The sequence below is a fragment of the Muntiacus reevesi genome, chromosome 17, assembly GCF_963930625.1.
Source record: "Muntiacus reevesi chromosome 17, mMunRee1.1, whole genome shotgun sequence".
Classification (NCBI taxonomy): Eukaryota; Metazoa; Chordata; class Mammalia; order Artiodactyla; family Cervidae; genus Muntiacus; species Muntiacus reevesi.
Window position 1 is genome coordinate 49333634 of NC_089265.1, and position 17620 is coordinate 49351253.

Here is a 17620-nt window from a genome sequence, read left to right on the forward strand (position 1 = left end):
AAAAGAGAAAGTGAAAGTTGCTCAGTCATGTCCGACTTTTTGGACCCCATGGACTATAGAGACCATGGAATTCTCCAGGCCAGAATACTGGAGTGGGTTGTCTTTCCCTTCTCCAGGGGATCTCCCCAACCCAGGGATCAAACCAGGTCTCCCACATTGCAGACACATTCTTTATCAGCTGAGCCACAAGAGAAGCTGAAGAATACTGAAGTGGGTGGCCTATGCCTTCTCCAGTGGATCTTCCTGACCCAGGAATTGAACCGGGGTCTCCTGCATTGCAGGCAGATTCTTTACCAACTGAGCTATCAGAGAAGTCCTTTTCTTATTTTAGGGAGTATCAAATAACTCACCTCGTAGGACTAGGAGACAATGGGATTGACAAACATACTACTATATATTAATATAAAGCAGATAATAAGAACCTACTGTATAACAGAGGGATCTCTACTCAATACTCTGTTATACATGGGGAAAGAATCTAAAGCATTGATACATGTATAATTGATTCACTTTGCTATACACCTGAAACTAACATTAACACTGTAAATCAACTATACCCCAGATTGAAAGATTCAGTTCAGTTCAGTTCAGCCGCTCAGTTGTGTCCAACTTTTTGCGACCCCATGAATTGCAGTTCCATAAATATAAGGATTAGGTTACTTCTAAACACTCTGTTTCAAAAGGACATGTGACAACAGCTCCCCCTCTTTTCCATCCCTCTCCCCGCTTCCTCACCCACTGCCCTCTGCTGCATTAATCTACAAAAGATTCAGCAAGTATTACCAGCTTTCTGAGTCTTCTTGAAAATCATTTCCTTTTATCATCCCACACAGCTATATCCTTGCCCCACACCTATAGAAAGCCAACACGGTTGTACAGCAATCATCCCATTTTTACACAATTCCGATGGTGAGTTTACAAATGCTCCATCGTCTCTTAGTTGCATGCTCTTAGTATACAGTTCGGATTCCTGAATATAACCTCTGAAAATGCTAGGTGGCAAGCTGGACAGGCTACGTGCCCAGCTGTTTGGTCAAACACCAGTCCAGATGTTGCTGTGAAGATATTTTTTAGATATGATCAACACTGAAGTCAGCAGACTTTGAGTAAGGGAAATTACCCTCTGGAATGGGGGTGGGCCTCATCTAATCAGTTGAAAGCCTTAAGAGCAAAGTCTGAAGTTCCCTGAAAAGAGAGGACCTCTCTGCAGATCTGCCACAGACTCTGCCTAAGTTTCCAACCTGCTGCCCTGCAGAATTCTGACTCAAGACTGCAACAACTCTTGTCTGAGTTTCTAGCCTGTTAGCCTGACCTACAGAATCCAGACTTGTCAGCCTCTAAAACAGTATGAACCAATTCCAATTCCTTAAAACACTTTCCCCTCCCTTCCTCTCTTCTCCCTCCCTCATACATATATATTGCTCCTATAGGTTCTGTTTCCCTGGAGAACACTAATACCATTTACCCTTTCTTCACGTGACACTCTTGCAACCACACCTTCCTTGAAGTAAACATATACACAGTTCTTTGCTTTAGGAAAAAGCCTGTGTGCCGCAGATTACTCTGCAGACGTTCTCTGTGGCCACACAGGGAAGATCAGGCATATGCCTCACTCTCACGGGAACTGGCATGCAATCCTGGGTGGGTCTACAGCTGGAAGGTGACCAAGCTGTTGGCAAAAGCCTCTGGGAAGATGAATCCTAGGAACTAGAACACAATGGTGAAGATATCAAGGGAGATTTTTATTTCCCAACATTCAACAATAAGTTTTGTTAACAAGAGACAGTAGGTGGGGTATGATTAGAAAATGTATCTTTCTAATGCTCATTCAGATTCTGAAAACATTTTTTACTGCTCTCCAAACAGTGTGGGAGCTCAGAGAGGGTGTGGCTGGGTGATGTGAGGGCAAGAAGTCAGTTTGCAGTTGGTGTGTCATCTTACGTATACTATTAGCCTACTTTTATTTTTGAAGATTAGGTTTTAACATATTTTTTTCTAGATAGTCTTGATTGGCCTATGAAGCATCAGACGTCTCCAGGTTTTTGGTGTGAAAAATATGACCATCTTCTCATTGCTTCAGCGATCACCTTCCCATCTCCAGATTTTCTTTATGCTACTCTCCCCCAGTTAACTCCGTAGCCTCTCACCCACTTCTTCACCCTTCCAGACTATGACCTTCCTTTAATGCCTGTCTCAAATTGCACCTCTCAGGATCGCAACATGACTTCTGTAGGTCTTTGGCATTTTTGCTTCCATGGGCCCCTTCTCTTAGTAAAACAAAACGAACCCCTAAAACTTTGTTTCACATCTGCGTTATTATGAAGAAATATAATCCACAGCAGAATATAAACCATATAGGAATACAATCACTTTTTCTTTTGATTTGAAAAGAAAATTAAAAACTTCTCATGGGCCTCTTAAAGTATCATGGGTCCTGGGCACCCTGCCTCCTGATGTGGCTGGATAATAAGCCATCCTTGTTCCTCCTCCATAGAAGTATTCTACACAATTAACACACATATATATATGAAGTCTAAAGCATAGTACTGATGAACCTGGAGATGCAGACACAGAGAAAGGACTGTGGACCCAGAGCGGGCAGGAGAGGGTGGGGCCCATGGAGACAGTAGCACTGCCTACATGCATAGAGACATGCATACACACATGTGTAAATAGACACATGCATACACCGCCATGTGTCAATCAGCTAGCTAGTGGGAAGCAGCGGTTATAGCACAGGGAACTCAGCTCTGTGCTCTGTGATGACCGAGACAGGTGGGATGGGTTGGGGGTGCTGGGAGGGAGGCTCAAGCAGGAGGGGATATATGTACTCATATAGCTGATTCACGTTGTATCACAACACTGTAAATAAATTACCCTCCAATTAAAAAAAAAAAGTGTCTACACAAATGCCTCTCTCTTAATTTACTAGCATGAGCACATACTCCAGACATAAAGAGGCTCTTTCAAATCCTCGCTTCTTCACTTTTTAACTATAAACCAGAGAAGTGATTCAAACTTCCTAAACATCAGTTTCCTCCCCTGTGTAATCCTTACTTCATGCAGTTGCCATGGTAACAGGTGACTCTGCATATACAATGCTTAGAACCTGGTTCAGGGCAAATGTCTGTAACTGATAACTATTTATATTTAAACAGACATTGGCCATCAACTATCTTGATTTAAATATCACACTATTATCTACCTTTTCATTTATGTTGAACTCTTTTATTAAATAACTCCTAGAGGGATGGGACTAAGTTTCAGACCAGCAGTTCTCAAACTACTGTGCATCAGAATGCCCTGGAGGAGGTATTGAAACAGATGAGTGAAGTTCCTGATTCAGGAGGTATATTCAGGAGGGTAGAGCAAGTAATATACCTTTCTAGCAAGTACTAGATGATGCTGAGGCCTCCTGGTTTTAGGGCCCCATTTAGAAAACCACTGTTTTAGATAATTTTGCATCCTTCCAAAATCTAGCACAGAGAAAAGCTTTCAAATACTTCAGAGTAAATTATTTAGGTAAAAGGGGAAACAAATGCCAGTGGGAAAATCTGTCCACTTCCTCAATTGTGAGAAAATTTTCATTCCTGCAGGGGTTGAGCAGAAAGAGATGAGCAAAGAAATCTCATTAAAAGGGGGAAGTGGCACCGCTGAACACTATCAGCTGCTAGATTTCAGTGGCATGTGCAAAATGCAGACAAGAAGCCAAACAATAGCTCAGCCAACCCAAGGCTGCCTGTGTTCTGAGCTCAATCTATAACAATGCCAGCAGGGCCGCTGGGATCCATCTGCTACTCTCTTTCTGATAACGGATCTTAGGTCTCTCTGGAAGGAAACAGCTTGACAGGAAGAAAGATTAGGCCAACTGAAAATGTCTGGATTTACGAAGCTGCACTTGAATAGGGCACAGCTTTTAACTCTTGATAGCACTTTGCTAACTTTCAATATTCCTCCGCTGTTCTTTCTGATTTCTCTGCTGCTTTCATGGAGAAATGTGAATGTCAAAGCTCTCTGGACACTTTCTGTTTATACACAAATTAAAGTAGCAGGATTCAGTATTGAAGGAAGACTTGAGATCCTCCAGTCCAACCCACCAATTTTACGGATGAGGAAACTTAAGTCTAGGGTTAATTAAAACACTAAGTGGCAGTGGTAGAGCCAGGCTGAAATCCAGCTGCCTTGACCCACAGTGGGCTAATGTATAAAGTCCTTTATGCTCCTAAAATGAGTAGGAGAAGGATACCTAAATGTCCATCAGCAGAGGAATGGATAAAGAAGATGTGGTACACACAGACAATGGAATATTACTCAGCCATTAAAGAATAATGCCATTTGCAGCAACAGGGATGGGCCTAGAGATTATCATATGAAGTGAGGCAAGTCAGAAAAGACAAATATCATATAGTATCACTTATATGTGAAATCTAAAAATAAATTATATAAATGAACTTATTTACAAAACAGAAACCGACTCACAGATTTCAATAACAAACTTATGGTTACCAAAGCAGAAATGTTGTGGGGGAAGAAATTAGAAGTTTGGGATTAACATATGCATGCTACTGTATATAAAAACAGATAATCAACAAGGACTCCTGTATAGCACAGGAAACTCTACTCAATACTCTGTAATGACCTACATGGGAAAAGAATCTGGAAAAGAATGGATATATGTGTGTATATAAGTGAATGATTTTGCTATACAACTGAAACTAACCTAACACTGTGAGTCAACTGTACTTCAATATAAGCTAAAAATTAAACTTTTAAAAAAAGAGTAAGAAAAAGGTATTTTTTCTCCACTACTTTAAGGAGGAAATAGGTAACTGAAGATGCTTTTCACGACATGTCCTTTTGTCCCTGAAAGCAGGGCCTGGAAACTTGAGGGCAAGAACGATGTCCACTGGCTACCCAGAAACTTGGCCAGAACAGATTCTCAAAATCCAAACGGCAAATGAATGAATGAATTACTGGTTTGATGGTTATTTGCTAATTTTCAGTCCACTAAGGAATGTATGTTTCACATGAAGATTTTAGGCCTGCTATGGAGTATCCTCATTCCCTATTAGTAAGTTAGATACTCACATAAAAACAGAATCACCTTTTCTGTATGATAGGCAGCGTGTCTGCTAGAAAACACAGGTTTTGGAGATGGAAAACTTTGAATCTCAGAGTGCCCACTCTAGTTACTTAATTCTCAGCAAGTTAATAGAAACTTTCTGAGCCCCAACTCCCCAACCTCCACCAGCATGTATAAAAATTAAAACCTACCACTTAAGGGTTGTTCTAAGAATTAAGTAAGATAATGTGTGCAAACTGTCTTGCACTATGAAGAAATGTGTATCTGTTCGCCTCCAGTACCAATTAACTATTTAAAAGTAAAACAGGTATTGAGTAGATGAAGGAAGTTAGTTTACTTAGGCAAGTTAGATGAAGTCAAAAAGGTAAGTGTAAGACTCTGGATGGGAAACTAAAGGGCCTTTTTTGGCTGAAAATATACAGAAATCCTCATCATCATTATGGTTATCTAGCAGCTGCTTTCACTGATGTTATGCTTTGCAATACATGTAAGCAAGGCTCCGATCATCTAGATATTCTTCATACTCCATAATCCCTCACTGATTCCCCAGTCTCTAACAACATACTTTCCAGGAAAAAAATAAATGTAGTTTTTTGCTTACCCGTTTGGTCTTGGTTTCCTTGTTCCGGGTTCAAGAAACTCTGTCTCCTCCTCCATTTCCGTTTCAGGGATTATGTTTTGTGGTGAAAGCATTTCCCATTCATTGTCATGGGTGACAGGCTGCAACATAACTGCATCAGGGCCAGCTCTGCCTCGGCTCTTGCTCCTCCGTGATTGGCTGCCCAGATCAGAGGCTTCCCCTAGTGCTAAAGATTGTAGAGGCTTCATTTCTTCCAGAATCTGTATTTGGGGGCTCTGGCCCAAGCTGTGATCAGAGGCTGGCTCCACAGCCTCACCAGACCATCCAGGTCCTGAATCCATGGTCTCCGATGATGGATCACTAACCTCACTACGGCCCAAGACCATCCAACTCTGGTCTTGCCCAGGGCTTTTAAAAGATGATCTCTTACCATCTTTGGAAGACATTCTCTCTGTAGATAGATGATTTCTTTCATTTAAGGAAGCCGGTTGACATGTGTCCGGGGAGCTGGCTAACCGAGTTTCTGGCAGCCCTTTTTCCTCCGAATCTACGTGAAGCTCTTCTAATTCCGATGTGATTCCTCTAGCTTCACAGGCCTCTGGCTCTGGCCGTGAATTTTCTTCATGGTTTACAAGTATGTAATCCATGTGCAATGCATGGCGATCTTCTTTCTTCTCAGTGTACTGTTCCTCCCCATGTTCTGATTCTACCTGCTCAGGCTCTTCGGTAGGAATTATTTTTTCTTCTTCCAACTCTAATATTCCCTCACTGGCACCTAGAAGTGAAAAATGAAGGTGAGAAGGAGAGAACAAGGTTTCATTAACACTTTATGTGACTTGTGATCTTTGCAAATGATCTATCTAAAAAGAGAGAGTTTAAAAAAATACTTTTATTTTGTAGAGCTGTTTAATTTGCATGCACTCTCAAGCATAGTTATTATATAAGCAGTAGATATTACTGCAGTAAGTCAAGACTTGGTTAAGCATGCACTGGAAATGTAGTTAGTTCCTCTGTACCAACATTGGTAGGAAGAGTGCATTTTACAAATGCATTAATGGGAAGAAAGCAGCAATTTCTCAAGCGTGGAGAAATGAAAGGCTTCTTACCACTTGGTGGTCCTATGTCTCCACCTGCTGGTGAATCTGAATGATCTGTTTCTACTTCCCAGTCAATGTGTGATGGAGACAACTCAGGGTTGGCATCGATTCCTACCGCCAAAGGAATTGACTCAGAGTCCTCGTGAATATGCAGCACAACTGGCTGGCCTCCCGGCTGTCTGTCTGTGGTCTCAGCATGGTTTTCCGGGTTCCTTTCATCAGGAAGGGCAGAAAGCAGCATCTCTGCGGCCTCGCTCCCCAGAGACTCATCCTCTGGAGTCCCAGCTTCCTCTGTGGTTTCAATGCTAGGAGTAGGTTCCGTGAGATAGGACAAATCAAAGGGAGGCGTATAAGGTGCCAACTTGTGCTTCAGGGCATCTTCTTCCAAGGGAGGGTCACCACCATAGACAAAGTGTTCAGGCTCTTTCATTAAGTCTTCATCAATATTTTGGCCCATGACATCATACTCAAAGTCACCCCACGAGGCTTCAGATGAACAGATATCTTGCTTCCCTGTCTCCCCATCAAATGGCGTTTCAGGAATGCCTTCTGATAACGTCAACTTACTCATGTCATCTATTGTTCCCGTGGACGTGTTGAGACCTGAGGCATCGCTGAAACTGTGGTCTAAGGCAGCTTCACTGACGTCCAGACAAGTGTCCGAGGCTAGCAAAGCATCAGGGACCACGGCAGGATTCTCAGTAACAAAGGGCTTCTCATGGTCCAGCAAGTCCCCTGCATCCGTCTGCCTCTGAGGAAGAAAGTCTTCTGATATCGAAGACCTGCTGTTGTCCACAGTTGGCTCTTGGTAAGTTACACAAATACCAGTTTCCACGTTTTCAATCATTGAGATTGTTCTGTCAACAGGTTCCAAAATAGGTGCCATATCTGGGTTGGCTCCTTGTTCTGATGCTTTTAAGCCTGTATCATTTTCACCATTAATTTCAGAAGGTTCAGGAAAACACTCGTAAGAAGAAGGCTGAGATGAGTCATTTGTGTCTGTCTGCTCGCTGGCTGGAGGCAGTGGAATGACGTTTTCAGAGGACACCTCCGAAGTATAAGGGACACATTCCTGCCCAGGCTCCTGTCTGGGTTCTTCGTCTACCTCTGGCTCAGCGAGATATAACTCACTGGCTTCCCTTTCAGGTCCCAGCCCAGCATCGATGTACTGCTTAGTGTCCGGCTTTACTTCATAATCATGACAAACATCCGGGCTGTTGGAAGCCTGGGAATTGCTGTCGTGGTCACAGTGAGTCAGTATATCAGGATTCTCACCATCTGTCTTCACACTGAAGGGTTGTTTCACACCCACCCACAAGTCAGGCGAAGCTGAGGCCAGGTGCCCACCCTCTCGGAAGTTGCCGTGTAAAATATCTGGAACAAATGTGCCCTGGGGACCCTCAGTAGGGGAAGAGTCATTCCATTCAGAGCCTGACTTGTTCATCAACCGGCTAGAACTGACAGCCGGGAAATCTTCAGAGGTGATGTTTGAATCTGTCATTTCACTTGGGTGTGATTTTTCTCCTTCCCACCAATTTGTTTCTTGACACTCAGTTGTTGCTACACCAGATACAATGCATCCATTTTCATCTGCGTAAGTACAAGACGAGTCTGGCTGGTCCCAGGCAGACAGCACTGAATTCTGACACTGTTCTTGGGCAGGTACTTCGGAGGAGAGTTCGTCACCGGCAGAAGACATGAAGGTTTGTTCTCTGGAATCTGTGTCTTTAATTTGGTCCAATATTACAAGCTGGCTAAGCTGATCAGCTTCTGGGTCTGGCTGCCTTGGCTGAATGTTCCAAAGTTGCTCATGGGCATTCTCCCCATTATGATCTAGGAAGGGTGACTGATGGTTATCATTGAAAGGATTGGTACCATGTAGTGCCAGGGATTCAGTATCACCCTGAATGGGCACTCCCCAAGGACCCATGTTTTCGCACACTGAGGAATTCATTTCTAGCACAGCACTTGAGTTAGGTAATTCCCCTTCAAACGCACTCTCGATTGGTCGCCCTTCCTGTCCGGAGGCCTTCCACCACTCTGTGCTCTCAGCTGAGAAGTCAGCCATCTCCAATTTAGAGTAATTTTCATTATTTGGTTCAGCTTTGGGAGATATTTGCCATATGACGTCTCCTGTCCTCCCTGTTTCTGGAGGAGACCTTGTCTCTTTATCCTCTGCTGTCCCCTGTAATTCAGTCTCCCTTACTGGTGAGAAATTCCAGTGATCAGGGCTGCTTTGTTGGTCATCACGGGATGGGTCTGACTTATTCTCATTCTCTGCTCGCTCTGGACTGCCTCGATAGACAGAACATTGCTCAGATTCAGGATCTGCTGTGGCCAAGGACGTATTAGATTTATTCAATGAATCCCAAGCTCTGAGTTCACTCGGAGCCACTTGACAAGTGTCCGAATGGATCTCTCTCTCCACTGACTCTTCATAGCCTTCACCATCATCATCAGAACCTGAGCTTGTTGAAATGAAGCTGGTGTCCTCTGGCAGTACAGTTTCAGGAAGATCACGCTCATTTTTCTCCTGATGGCTGATCACTAGATTTCTTTCCTGATACGCATCTGAATATTCAGAATATCTACCTGTTTCTGGGCTGGATAAAGAAGAAAAGGAATCACCATCTATTGAGTCACCCCAAAACTCTAAAAATTTAGGAACCTTGTGATCTAAGCTCCTTTCAAACCTGTCCATCCTGTTTTTCTCCAAACCCTGCATTTCAGCAACTACTTCTACATGACCATCAGCGGTCATTAGTTCAGATTCTTGGTGATTCTGTGTATTCTGATCATTTTGATTTTCCTTCTGATGCCCAGTATTGGGTCTGTGGTCCCAGGAAGGCAGTGCAGCTGAAGAATCATTTATGTCAGGACTGGATGCACTTGAAAGTGTATACTCACTAGAAATACTATCTCTGTCATCATTTCCTGATAAATTGGCTCTTGGAGGGCTGTTTTCAGTATTCGTAACTTCGAGATTCAAAGTTATCTCAGAACTTGCACCACTGACCAACACATCGCTGTCTTTAGGGCCATTCCAAGAATCAGGGCCTTGGGGACATTCATCAGGTGTCTCTTGGTTAATTTTCTCTGGCTCCAGAATGTCACATTCTTCAGGTTTCTCTACATCCACTTTAGGTAGAGACACACTTTTTGTGGAATTCGGACTACCTGGAATTTCAGTAGTTTCACTTGAATTTCTTCTGGGGCTTATGAGGTGCTCTGCATAGGTCTCTCTTGCCAGCAAGTGATCTGTGGACACCTCTGTTTGCACATCACAGGGGTCTGGCGTGTAAGACCCCTTCTCCTTTTCTAATACTTCCTGGGGTTCCTTGGTCTGAGGACTGGAAGTCACTGAAAAATTTATGATTTTGCCTGGTTCATTGGAGATTTCTTGATGATCAGATGCAGCTGGGGATGGGCATTCCTGGCTACCTTGCCCTTTTCCAGAAGCTTCCGAGGCTCCATCCATCAGCTCATCACTGGGGTGCTCCCTATCAGCAGCTCCATGGAATTCCTTTTCACTTTCCTTTTGTCCATAGCTAGGACCCTTCTGGGGATCTGAGCATGCAAAATGCTCTGGATTCTCAAGTCTGGTCACCAAATATGCTGTATCACTTGGCAGGGTACCTCCGCATGTGTCGTGCTTGTCAGGATTGATTGTTTCAGATTCACTGGCTCCAGAAGCTTCCAGCATGTCTGCAATGTGACTGTCCTGAATTTTTTCTAATGAGCTGGTTGTTTCAGGAGGTGATTTGCTCTGTTCTGTATCTGTAGCATACGATGGGCTGGGTAACATTAATGATGACATGGCATTCTCTCTCATGACAGAATCCCAAATACTATTCGCGATCAGCTGCCCGCTTTTCTCATTCAGGACGTGGTATTCATCAGGAGCCGCGTCCAGGCTGTGCTCAGAAGAGGCAGGGAGTTCCCAGTCTGCCTGATTTGCCTCCTGATACTCCAGGCCCCAGGGTTCGACCTGTCTCACTGAAAATCGGGTTTGAGGTTCGCTACCTTCCACCATGTACCCCTGTGCCTGCCCTTCACTGGTGATGGCCACACCGGCACTGCAGTCATCCCAGTCCAAGTCATTGTCCATGTCCGAGATGGTTGCAGTAGACTGCGTGTCCTCCAGAATCACCCTGTTCCACGTGTCGAGGCTGTCCGGGGCTGCCTGCCGGGCGTCAGCACTGCTGTGCAGAAGGGTGAGCTGTCGGTTCGTCTCGTTGTACAGTTGCATCATGCTGGGGTCGTCATAACTGGACTGGCTGCTTTCCCCCACGTCATCCTCCAGGGAGACATTCTGATCGTCCGTGGGCTCCACCTGGAGCAGATCTTTGTCTGGGCTGTGAGTGGCATTGACTTCTGAGCCACCATCTGCCTGAGACGAAGCCCACATTTCCAGGGTCCCAGGACCTGAACTAATTCGACTTCTTGGTGGCTGCTGCGGGGACTGAGCAGGCACGCCAGGGCCCCCTGCAGGACAGTCAGCATCTTGTGACTCAAAACCCTCCTCTTTAGTGAGCGGCTTGTCTCTGGCTTCTTTCTCCTCTCTGGCCAATGTTGGTGAAGTGTAAGAGTCAGAGGTGGAGTAGTTGGTGTCTAACGGGGAGGGCACTGAGTCTTCCCCTACGTTGGATGCACTGTAGTCAGAACATTTATAGGATAAGAAGGAATCCTCCCAAGGTGCTGGGATATCTGAACCTCCTTCCTTGTTACTCTCCTCGAAAAGGTTCCAAGAATCTACATTTTTGTACATCTTGCCCCTAATTGTTGGGTCCACCACACTGTTCTGATGGTCCTTTGCTGGCTTAGAACTATTCCATGGATGATCCAGATCAGATGCGGGATTTCCAGATATGAGAATATCGTCCCTGGGGTCATGGTTCTTCTTGCCCCAGATTTCTGGAACTGCTTCATTATTTGCCTCACTGGGTGAACTATCCACGAGGTCTTCTGAAGGGAAAGAAATCCCGCTTTTGGCCATGGCCCACTCGCTTGGGTCTCTTACAGAAGGTGTCTCGCTGCTCGTTGGGTGCAGATTCCAAGTATTTTTCAAAGCGTTGGCATCACCTTCTTCACCAAATGCACTCCAGGCTGGGAATGACGCTGCAGCAGCTGGTTCCTCGTCATCTGTGGGGTTTCCCCACGGCTCAGGCATGGCTGTGGGAGAGCGGTCAGAACGCCACAGGGCAGCGAAGTCTTCTATCAGGTGCTTTGTTCCATGAGGAGAAGAAGCATTCAGCAAATGTGACTTCTCAGGGGGCATGTCCTGAAACTGAAAGTTCTTCTCATTTGAGTCTTGGATTTTCTTGTTGCCCAGCACAGGCTGACCAAATTCTGACTCCCAGGGACTTGACTTTGGGAAGTCGAGATTCTTGGATTGAAATATAGAGTCTGAGGCTCTCCTATCAGTTGGGCTTGGTTTATGATCTTTCCAGGACTCGGGGCTCTGGAAGACAGATTCCTGCTTGCTGGAACTCCATGCATCCGCGATATTTTTAGAGTCGATTTCCAAACCATCCCACCAGCTGCTGCATCGCACCCGGGTTAGAGGTGGCCCTGGGTGACCTGTGTTGACTGTCTTGGGGGTCACGTCTTCTGAATAGAGCAGAGCTGGTTCTTCAGTGGATGGTGAGCTTTCCACAAAGCTATTCATAGGTGTCGGTGGGATCCTCTTTCCAACAGTTTTTAGACTTTCTGGAGAAGGAGATTGATCTTGCATAAAACCTGTCAGGCTCAAATTTCTTTCTGAATTATCCCCGGGACTTTCTTGTCTCTGGACCAACTCCTCATCAAATTCCACGAGACTCTCTCTGCCAGCCCCCGACAAGAGAGAACTGGATGAATAATTAGGCATGTCCATCCCCCTCCTGTCAAGTTCTTTAGACCCCATGGTGAGCTGTCCTTCTGAGGAATCGCTGTTGGGGAAAAAGTCATCTGTTGGGGAGTAGTCGGCAGAATGGGAAGATGGTTGGGACTGCCCAGAAACCCTGGGTGCTGGGTCAAAGTTGAAAAGGTCGAATGATTCCCCGTGTTCTCCAGAGCGGGCATGCTCCTCCGCTACTGCTCCTTCGGGGATGGGGCTATAGGAGTCAAAGCCGGGGAGCAGGCTGTGGTGAGGCCCTGCCCCTTCTCCCACGGGGCTGTCATCACTGAGGAACACGGAGCTCTCCTTGGACGAGCGGCTGCTTCTGATGGTGGCCAGCCCGCTGTCTGGGCTCACCAGGTCCGCGTTGACATCCACCGGGGCCTGGTTAGAATCGCCGAGATCAGGCGGGTTTTCCATGAAGTTCACGGAGCTGGGCTGTGGCTCTGCATCAGAACCGTACAACTCCATGATCCCCGAAGACCCCTGGGAGAGCGGCGCACTGCCCGCCACTGCTTCTGTGGAGGACGTCCGGCTGTTGGAGGCCATCTCCGGACACCTCCTGTTGATGACTTCCTTGACGAGGAGAACCACCTGATCACAGGTCACCGAAGGGTTCTCCTGCTGGTACACCAGGATCTCATCACAGCCACACTCAAAGGGTTCCAGCTCCAGGCAAGGGTTCCGGCACTCTTCCAGTTCACAGCAGATCTGTCGGGGAGGAGCAGGGATTTGTGTGAGCACTCAGGTTCTCTTTGCCCTTTGCAATTTGTCTGTCTTAATTTTCTGTAATGTAAAATTAATCTCTGTTCATCTGTCTAGAAAAAAGACAGAACTGAGAATTGTAGAATGCAAGACACGCCAAATTCCACTTAATTTACCACCACATTCTCTAATCCAACCAAACTGGCTTTTTGTTGAACCCCAAATCCAGTTGCTCAGTTTTGCTGGCTCTAAAAAGTTATACATAAAGAGAGATAAAACTATTTAAATCCTTTTCCTCAGTGTAACCTAATGCCGTCATCCAACAGGAACAAAATTCAGCTTTGTGAAAGGCAGAGATAATGCTAGTTGTAGACAAAACTGGGGGGAAATACTGGACTAGGGAAAATGGTGCAGAAGGAAGACTCCTGTTTGTCATAGGCAGCTGAGACCTGCTTTAAGGTAAAGGAGAAAGCAGGAAGAGGAAGCAGTTTTCAGGGCCAGCTTTCTCAACAGCACTCGGGCTCCAGCCATCTCTTCCTGCCCCCGGAAGCGCTGACACCGAGCCCAGAAGAGACAGAACTTCCGTGGAAAGTAGGGAGATGTGAGGCCAAAACTGCGCTGTAGATCTATGACTTCCTGGGAAATGCTGATGACATTTTGCACACTGGGCCTTTGAAATGGCCCCAGAGGATTAGTGGAAGTGATAACAACAAAAACAGTTATAAATACAGAGCTCACATAGATAATAATAATTAGCATTTATTGACTGCTTTCATATGCCAGGCAGAGTTCTAAGGATTTTATGTGCAATATCTCCTTTAATCCTCACAATAATTCTACAAGGTTGAAAATTTTCAAAAAATTATTTCTTATTTATTTTTGACCATACTGGGTTTCCACTGCTGCTCAGGCTTTTCTCTAGTTGCAGCAATTAAGGGTACTCTTTGTTGAGGTGCACAGGCTTCTCATTGAGGTGGCTTCTATTGTTACAAAGCAGGGGCTCTAGGGCATGCAGGCTCCAACATTTGTGGCTCCCAGCTCAGGCCCAATAGTTGTGGCTCTCAGACTCAGGCACATAGGCTCAGTTGCTCTGCAGAATGTGAAATCTTCCTGGCTCAGGGATCGAACCTGGGTGTCTAGCACTGGCAGGTGGATATTTCACCACTGAGCCACCAGGGAAGGCCCCCAGTAGGAATTTTTATCCCCATTTTTCCAGTGAGGAAATACAGACACAGAAAGTTTAAATAATTTGACCAACAACATGCAGCTATCAATGGATGGAGCCACATTTTTAAACTCAGGCAACTGAGCTATAGAGGCTGACCCTTAACCAACTGTGACCACATGGTCAAAGAAGGATCCTTCCAGAGCAATCCTGACTTTGTGTCGCTCAAGATCTCAAGGAGATGTCTCTTAAGTGATAGATGGGGAGGGCTGGTGAGGAGAGACAGGGTGGAGTCAACTCAAGGGCTTCTAATCCCTTCATCTATCTTCTACTTCTGTATGTTTTAGATTAACCAATATTTAAATCAGTTTGATACCAAAAGTGATTTGAAACCACTGTTTTAGAGGCTTGGGAGACCTCAGTCCTGTCCCTAGGAAACCAGTGACCAAAGATATAATAAAATTTTATTTATAAGACATAACAAAAGCTTTGAAACTCAGTGCAGAACAAAGCACTGAAAAAGCCACAGGCTGGTGATGCAATTCACAGATGTATGTGGGTCAGAAGGGTATGAAATGCATCTGTAGCAAGAGAAGGGAGCTTGTTCGTATTTGGACTTAAGGACAATGTGAACCTGGGGGGTGTCAAGAAATGGATCTCTTGGGGGACAGAAAGTGAGGATGTTGAAAAGAAGAGAGTTGAGACTTCACCTCTAGCCATCTGTGAGTAGACCAGGTGTCTAAGCCATTATTGAGGAAAGATAAGTGATGAAACGGTTCTATGTCTGTCATCCATATTATAATGAATTATGTATAGTCTCATATTAGTTGTTAAATATGCCTGATCTGGTATATCCACTGCCCTATTTTCATTGACTTTTTTAAACAGGAATGTTGCATGTTTTTTTTTTTTTAATCACTTATTTACTTTGGATGCACTGGGTCTTTGTTGCTGTGTGGGTTCTCTCTGGTTGTGGTGAGCAGGGCTACCACTCTTCAGGGCGGGGCATGGACTTCTCACTGCGCTGGCTTCTCTTGCTGCAAAGCACAGGCCATAGGCGTTTAGGTTTCAGAAACTGCTGCATGCAGCCGCGATAGCTGCGGCACGTGGGCTCGAGAATGTGGGATCAGTAGTTATAGTTCATGGGGGTCTTAGTTGCTCCGTGGCACATGGAATCTTCCCAGACCAGGGATTAAACCCATGTCCCCTGCATTGACAGGCGGATTCTTACCTATTGCACCATCAGGGAAGTCCTAATTTTATCTACTTCTTATATTATGAAAGTGAAAGTGAACTCGCTCAGTCGTGTCTGACTCTTTGCGACCCCGTGGACTGTAGCCCACCAGGCTCCTCCGTCCATGGGATTCTCCAGGCAAGAATACTGGAGTGGGTTACCATTTCCTTCTCCAGGGGATCTTCCCAACCCAGGGACCGAACCTGGGTCTCCTGCATTGGAGGCAGACGCTTTAACCTCTGAGCCACCAGGGAAGCCCATATATTATGAAACCCTGGACTATAAAGAAAGCTGAGCAAAGATGAATTGATGCTTTTGAACTGTGGTGTTGGAGAAGACTCTTGAGAGTCCCCTGGACTGCAAGGAGATTCAAACAGTCCATCCTAAAGGAAATCAGTACTGGGTGTTCATTGGAAGGACTGATGTTGAGCTGAAACTCCCATATTTTGGCCACCTGATGTGAAGAGCTGACTCATTTGAAAAGACCCTGATGCTGGGAAAGATTGAAGGTAGGAGAAGAAGGGGATGACAGAAGATGAGATGGTTGGATGGCATCACCAACTCAATGGACATGAGTTTGGGTAAACTCTTGGAGTTGGTGATGGACAGGGAGGCCTGGTGTGCTGTGATTCATTGGGTTGCCAAGAGTCAGACATGACTGAGTGACCAAACTGAACTGAACTGGGTTAAAAGACTCAGCTCTCAACCAAGAAGATCTTATTACCCAAACATAATTTTATTATAGTACCTGGAGAAAAATTTTTTTTTAAAAATGTATGTTTTTCTCCGACATGTCCAAGGTATTTGATTAGTGGCTGTGTCAAAATACAGCTTTGATTAAAGTTTCAGATCAGTTATTAAACACTGGGAACCAAACAGGTTGTTAGTTATTACTAGGTAGCAGTCCTCAAAGCAAACAGCAGCCATAGGACAATGACTTTTATTTGGGTAAAAAAGATACGATCTTTTTCTTTATGGATTCAGCTAAGAAAAGAAATGGTTGTGGGACTCTTTTAAAGTCCCTATATGGGTGAAGGGAGTCACAAGGTAAAAACTTCCAGTTATAAATAAGTCACGGGGATGTCATGCACAGCATGGTGACTATAGTTAACACAGCTGTATTGCATATTTGAAAGTTTCTGAGAGAGTAGAAGGGCTTCCCAGGTGGCCCAAGTGGTAAAGAACCTGCCTGCCAATGCAGGAGACATAAGAGACTCAGGTTTGATCCCTGGGTTGGGAAGATCCCCTGGAGAAGGGAAGGGCAACCCACTCCAGTATTCTTGCCTGGAGAGACCCATGGACAGAGGAGCCTGATGGGCTACAGTCCATAGGGTCACATAGAGTCGGACAGAACTGAAGGGACTTAGCTCGCACACAAGAAAGTAGACAGTAGTTCTAATTGCAAGAAAAAAAAATTATATATTATAAAAAATATATAATGATATTTAAATATCATTATATATATGATGGATGTTAAGTAGACATAATGTGGTGATCATTTTGCAACATATACAAGCACTGAATCATTACGTTGTACACTTGAAATTAATATAAGGCTATCTGTCAATTATACCTCAATAAAAAAAAAAAGTCAACATTTACCTCACTGCCAGTTCTAGTTAGATGATTTTTTTGGTAATAGAGCGTAACAGCTAAAAACTTAAAAACTGAATTAAAGCACTTAAAACTAATTAGTTAATTAATTTATAGCATCAAAACTAAAAATTTGAGAAATAACTAGCCAAATGTGCAAAATACCCCTAACATGTCTTCTTTTAAAGTAATATTTAAGCTACCATCAATTTATTTATTTATTTATTTTTGGCTGTGCTGGGTCTTCGCTGGGCTTTCCTTTAGTTGCAGCAGGTAGGGGTTACT

The 17620-nt window shown here is 44.6% G+C and overlaps 1 protein-coding gene and 1 non-coding gene across 7 annotated transcripts in view; both read right to left on the bottom strand.

The window, feature by feature from the left end:
* Positions 1-17620, bottom strand: part of PRUNE2 (prune homolog 2 with BCH domain) — a 281565-nt gene that overhangs the window by 76561 nt on the left and 187384 nt on the right. For all 6 annotated transcript variants that reach the window (XM_065908127.1, XM_065908124.1, XM_065908123.1 and 3 more), the window contains exons 8-9: positions 6770-13349; positions 5685-6438 (exon numbers count right to left, since the gene is read on the bottom strand). In XM_065908127.1, the coding sequence (XP_065764199.1) occupies positions 5685-6438; positions 6770-13349 (7334 nt within the window). The remainder of the gene's footprint in view (positions 1-5684; positions 6439-6769; positions 13350-17620) is intronic.
* TRNAW-CCA (transfer RNA tryptophan (anticodon CCA)) lies at positions 15925-15996 on the bottom strand. The gene has a single exon. It is a non-coding gene; the product is annotated as a tRNA-Trp (tRNA).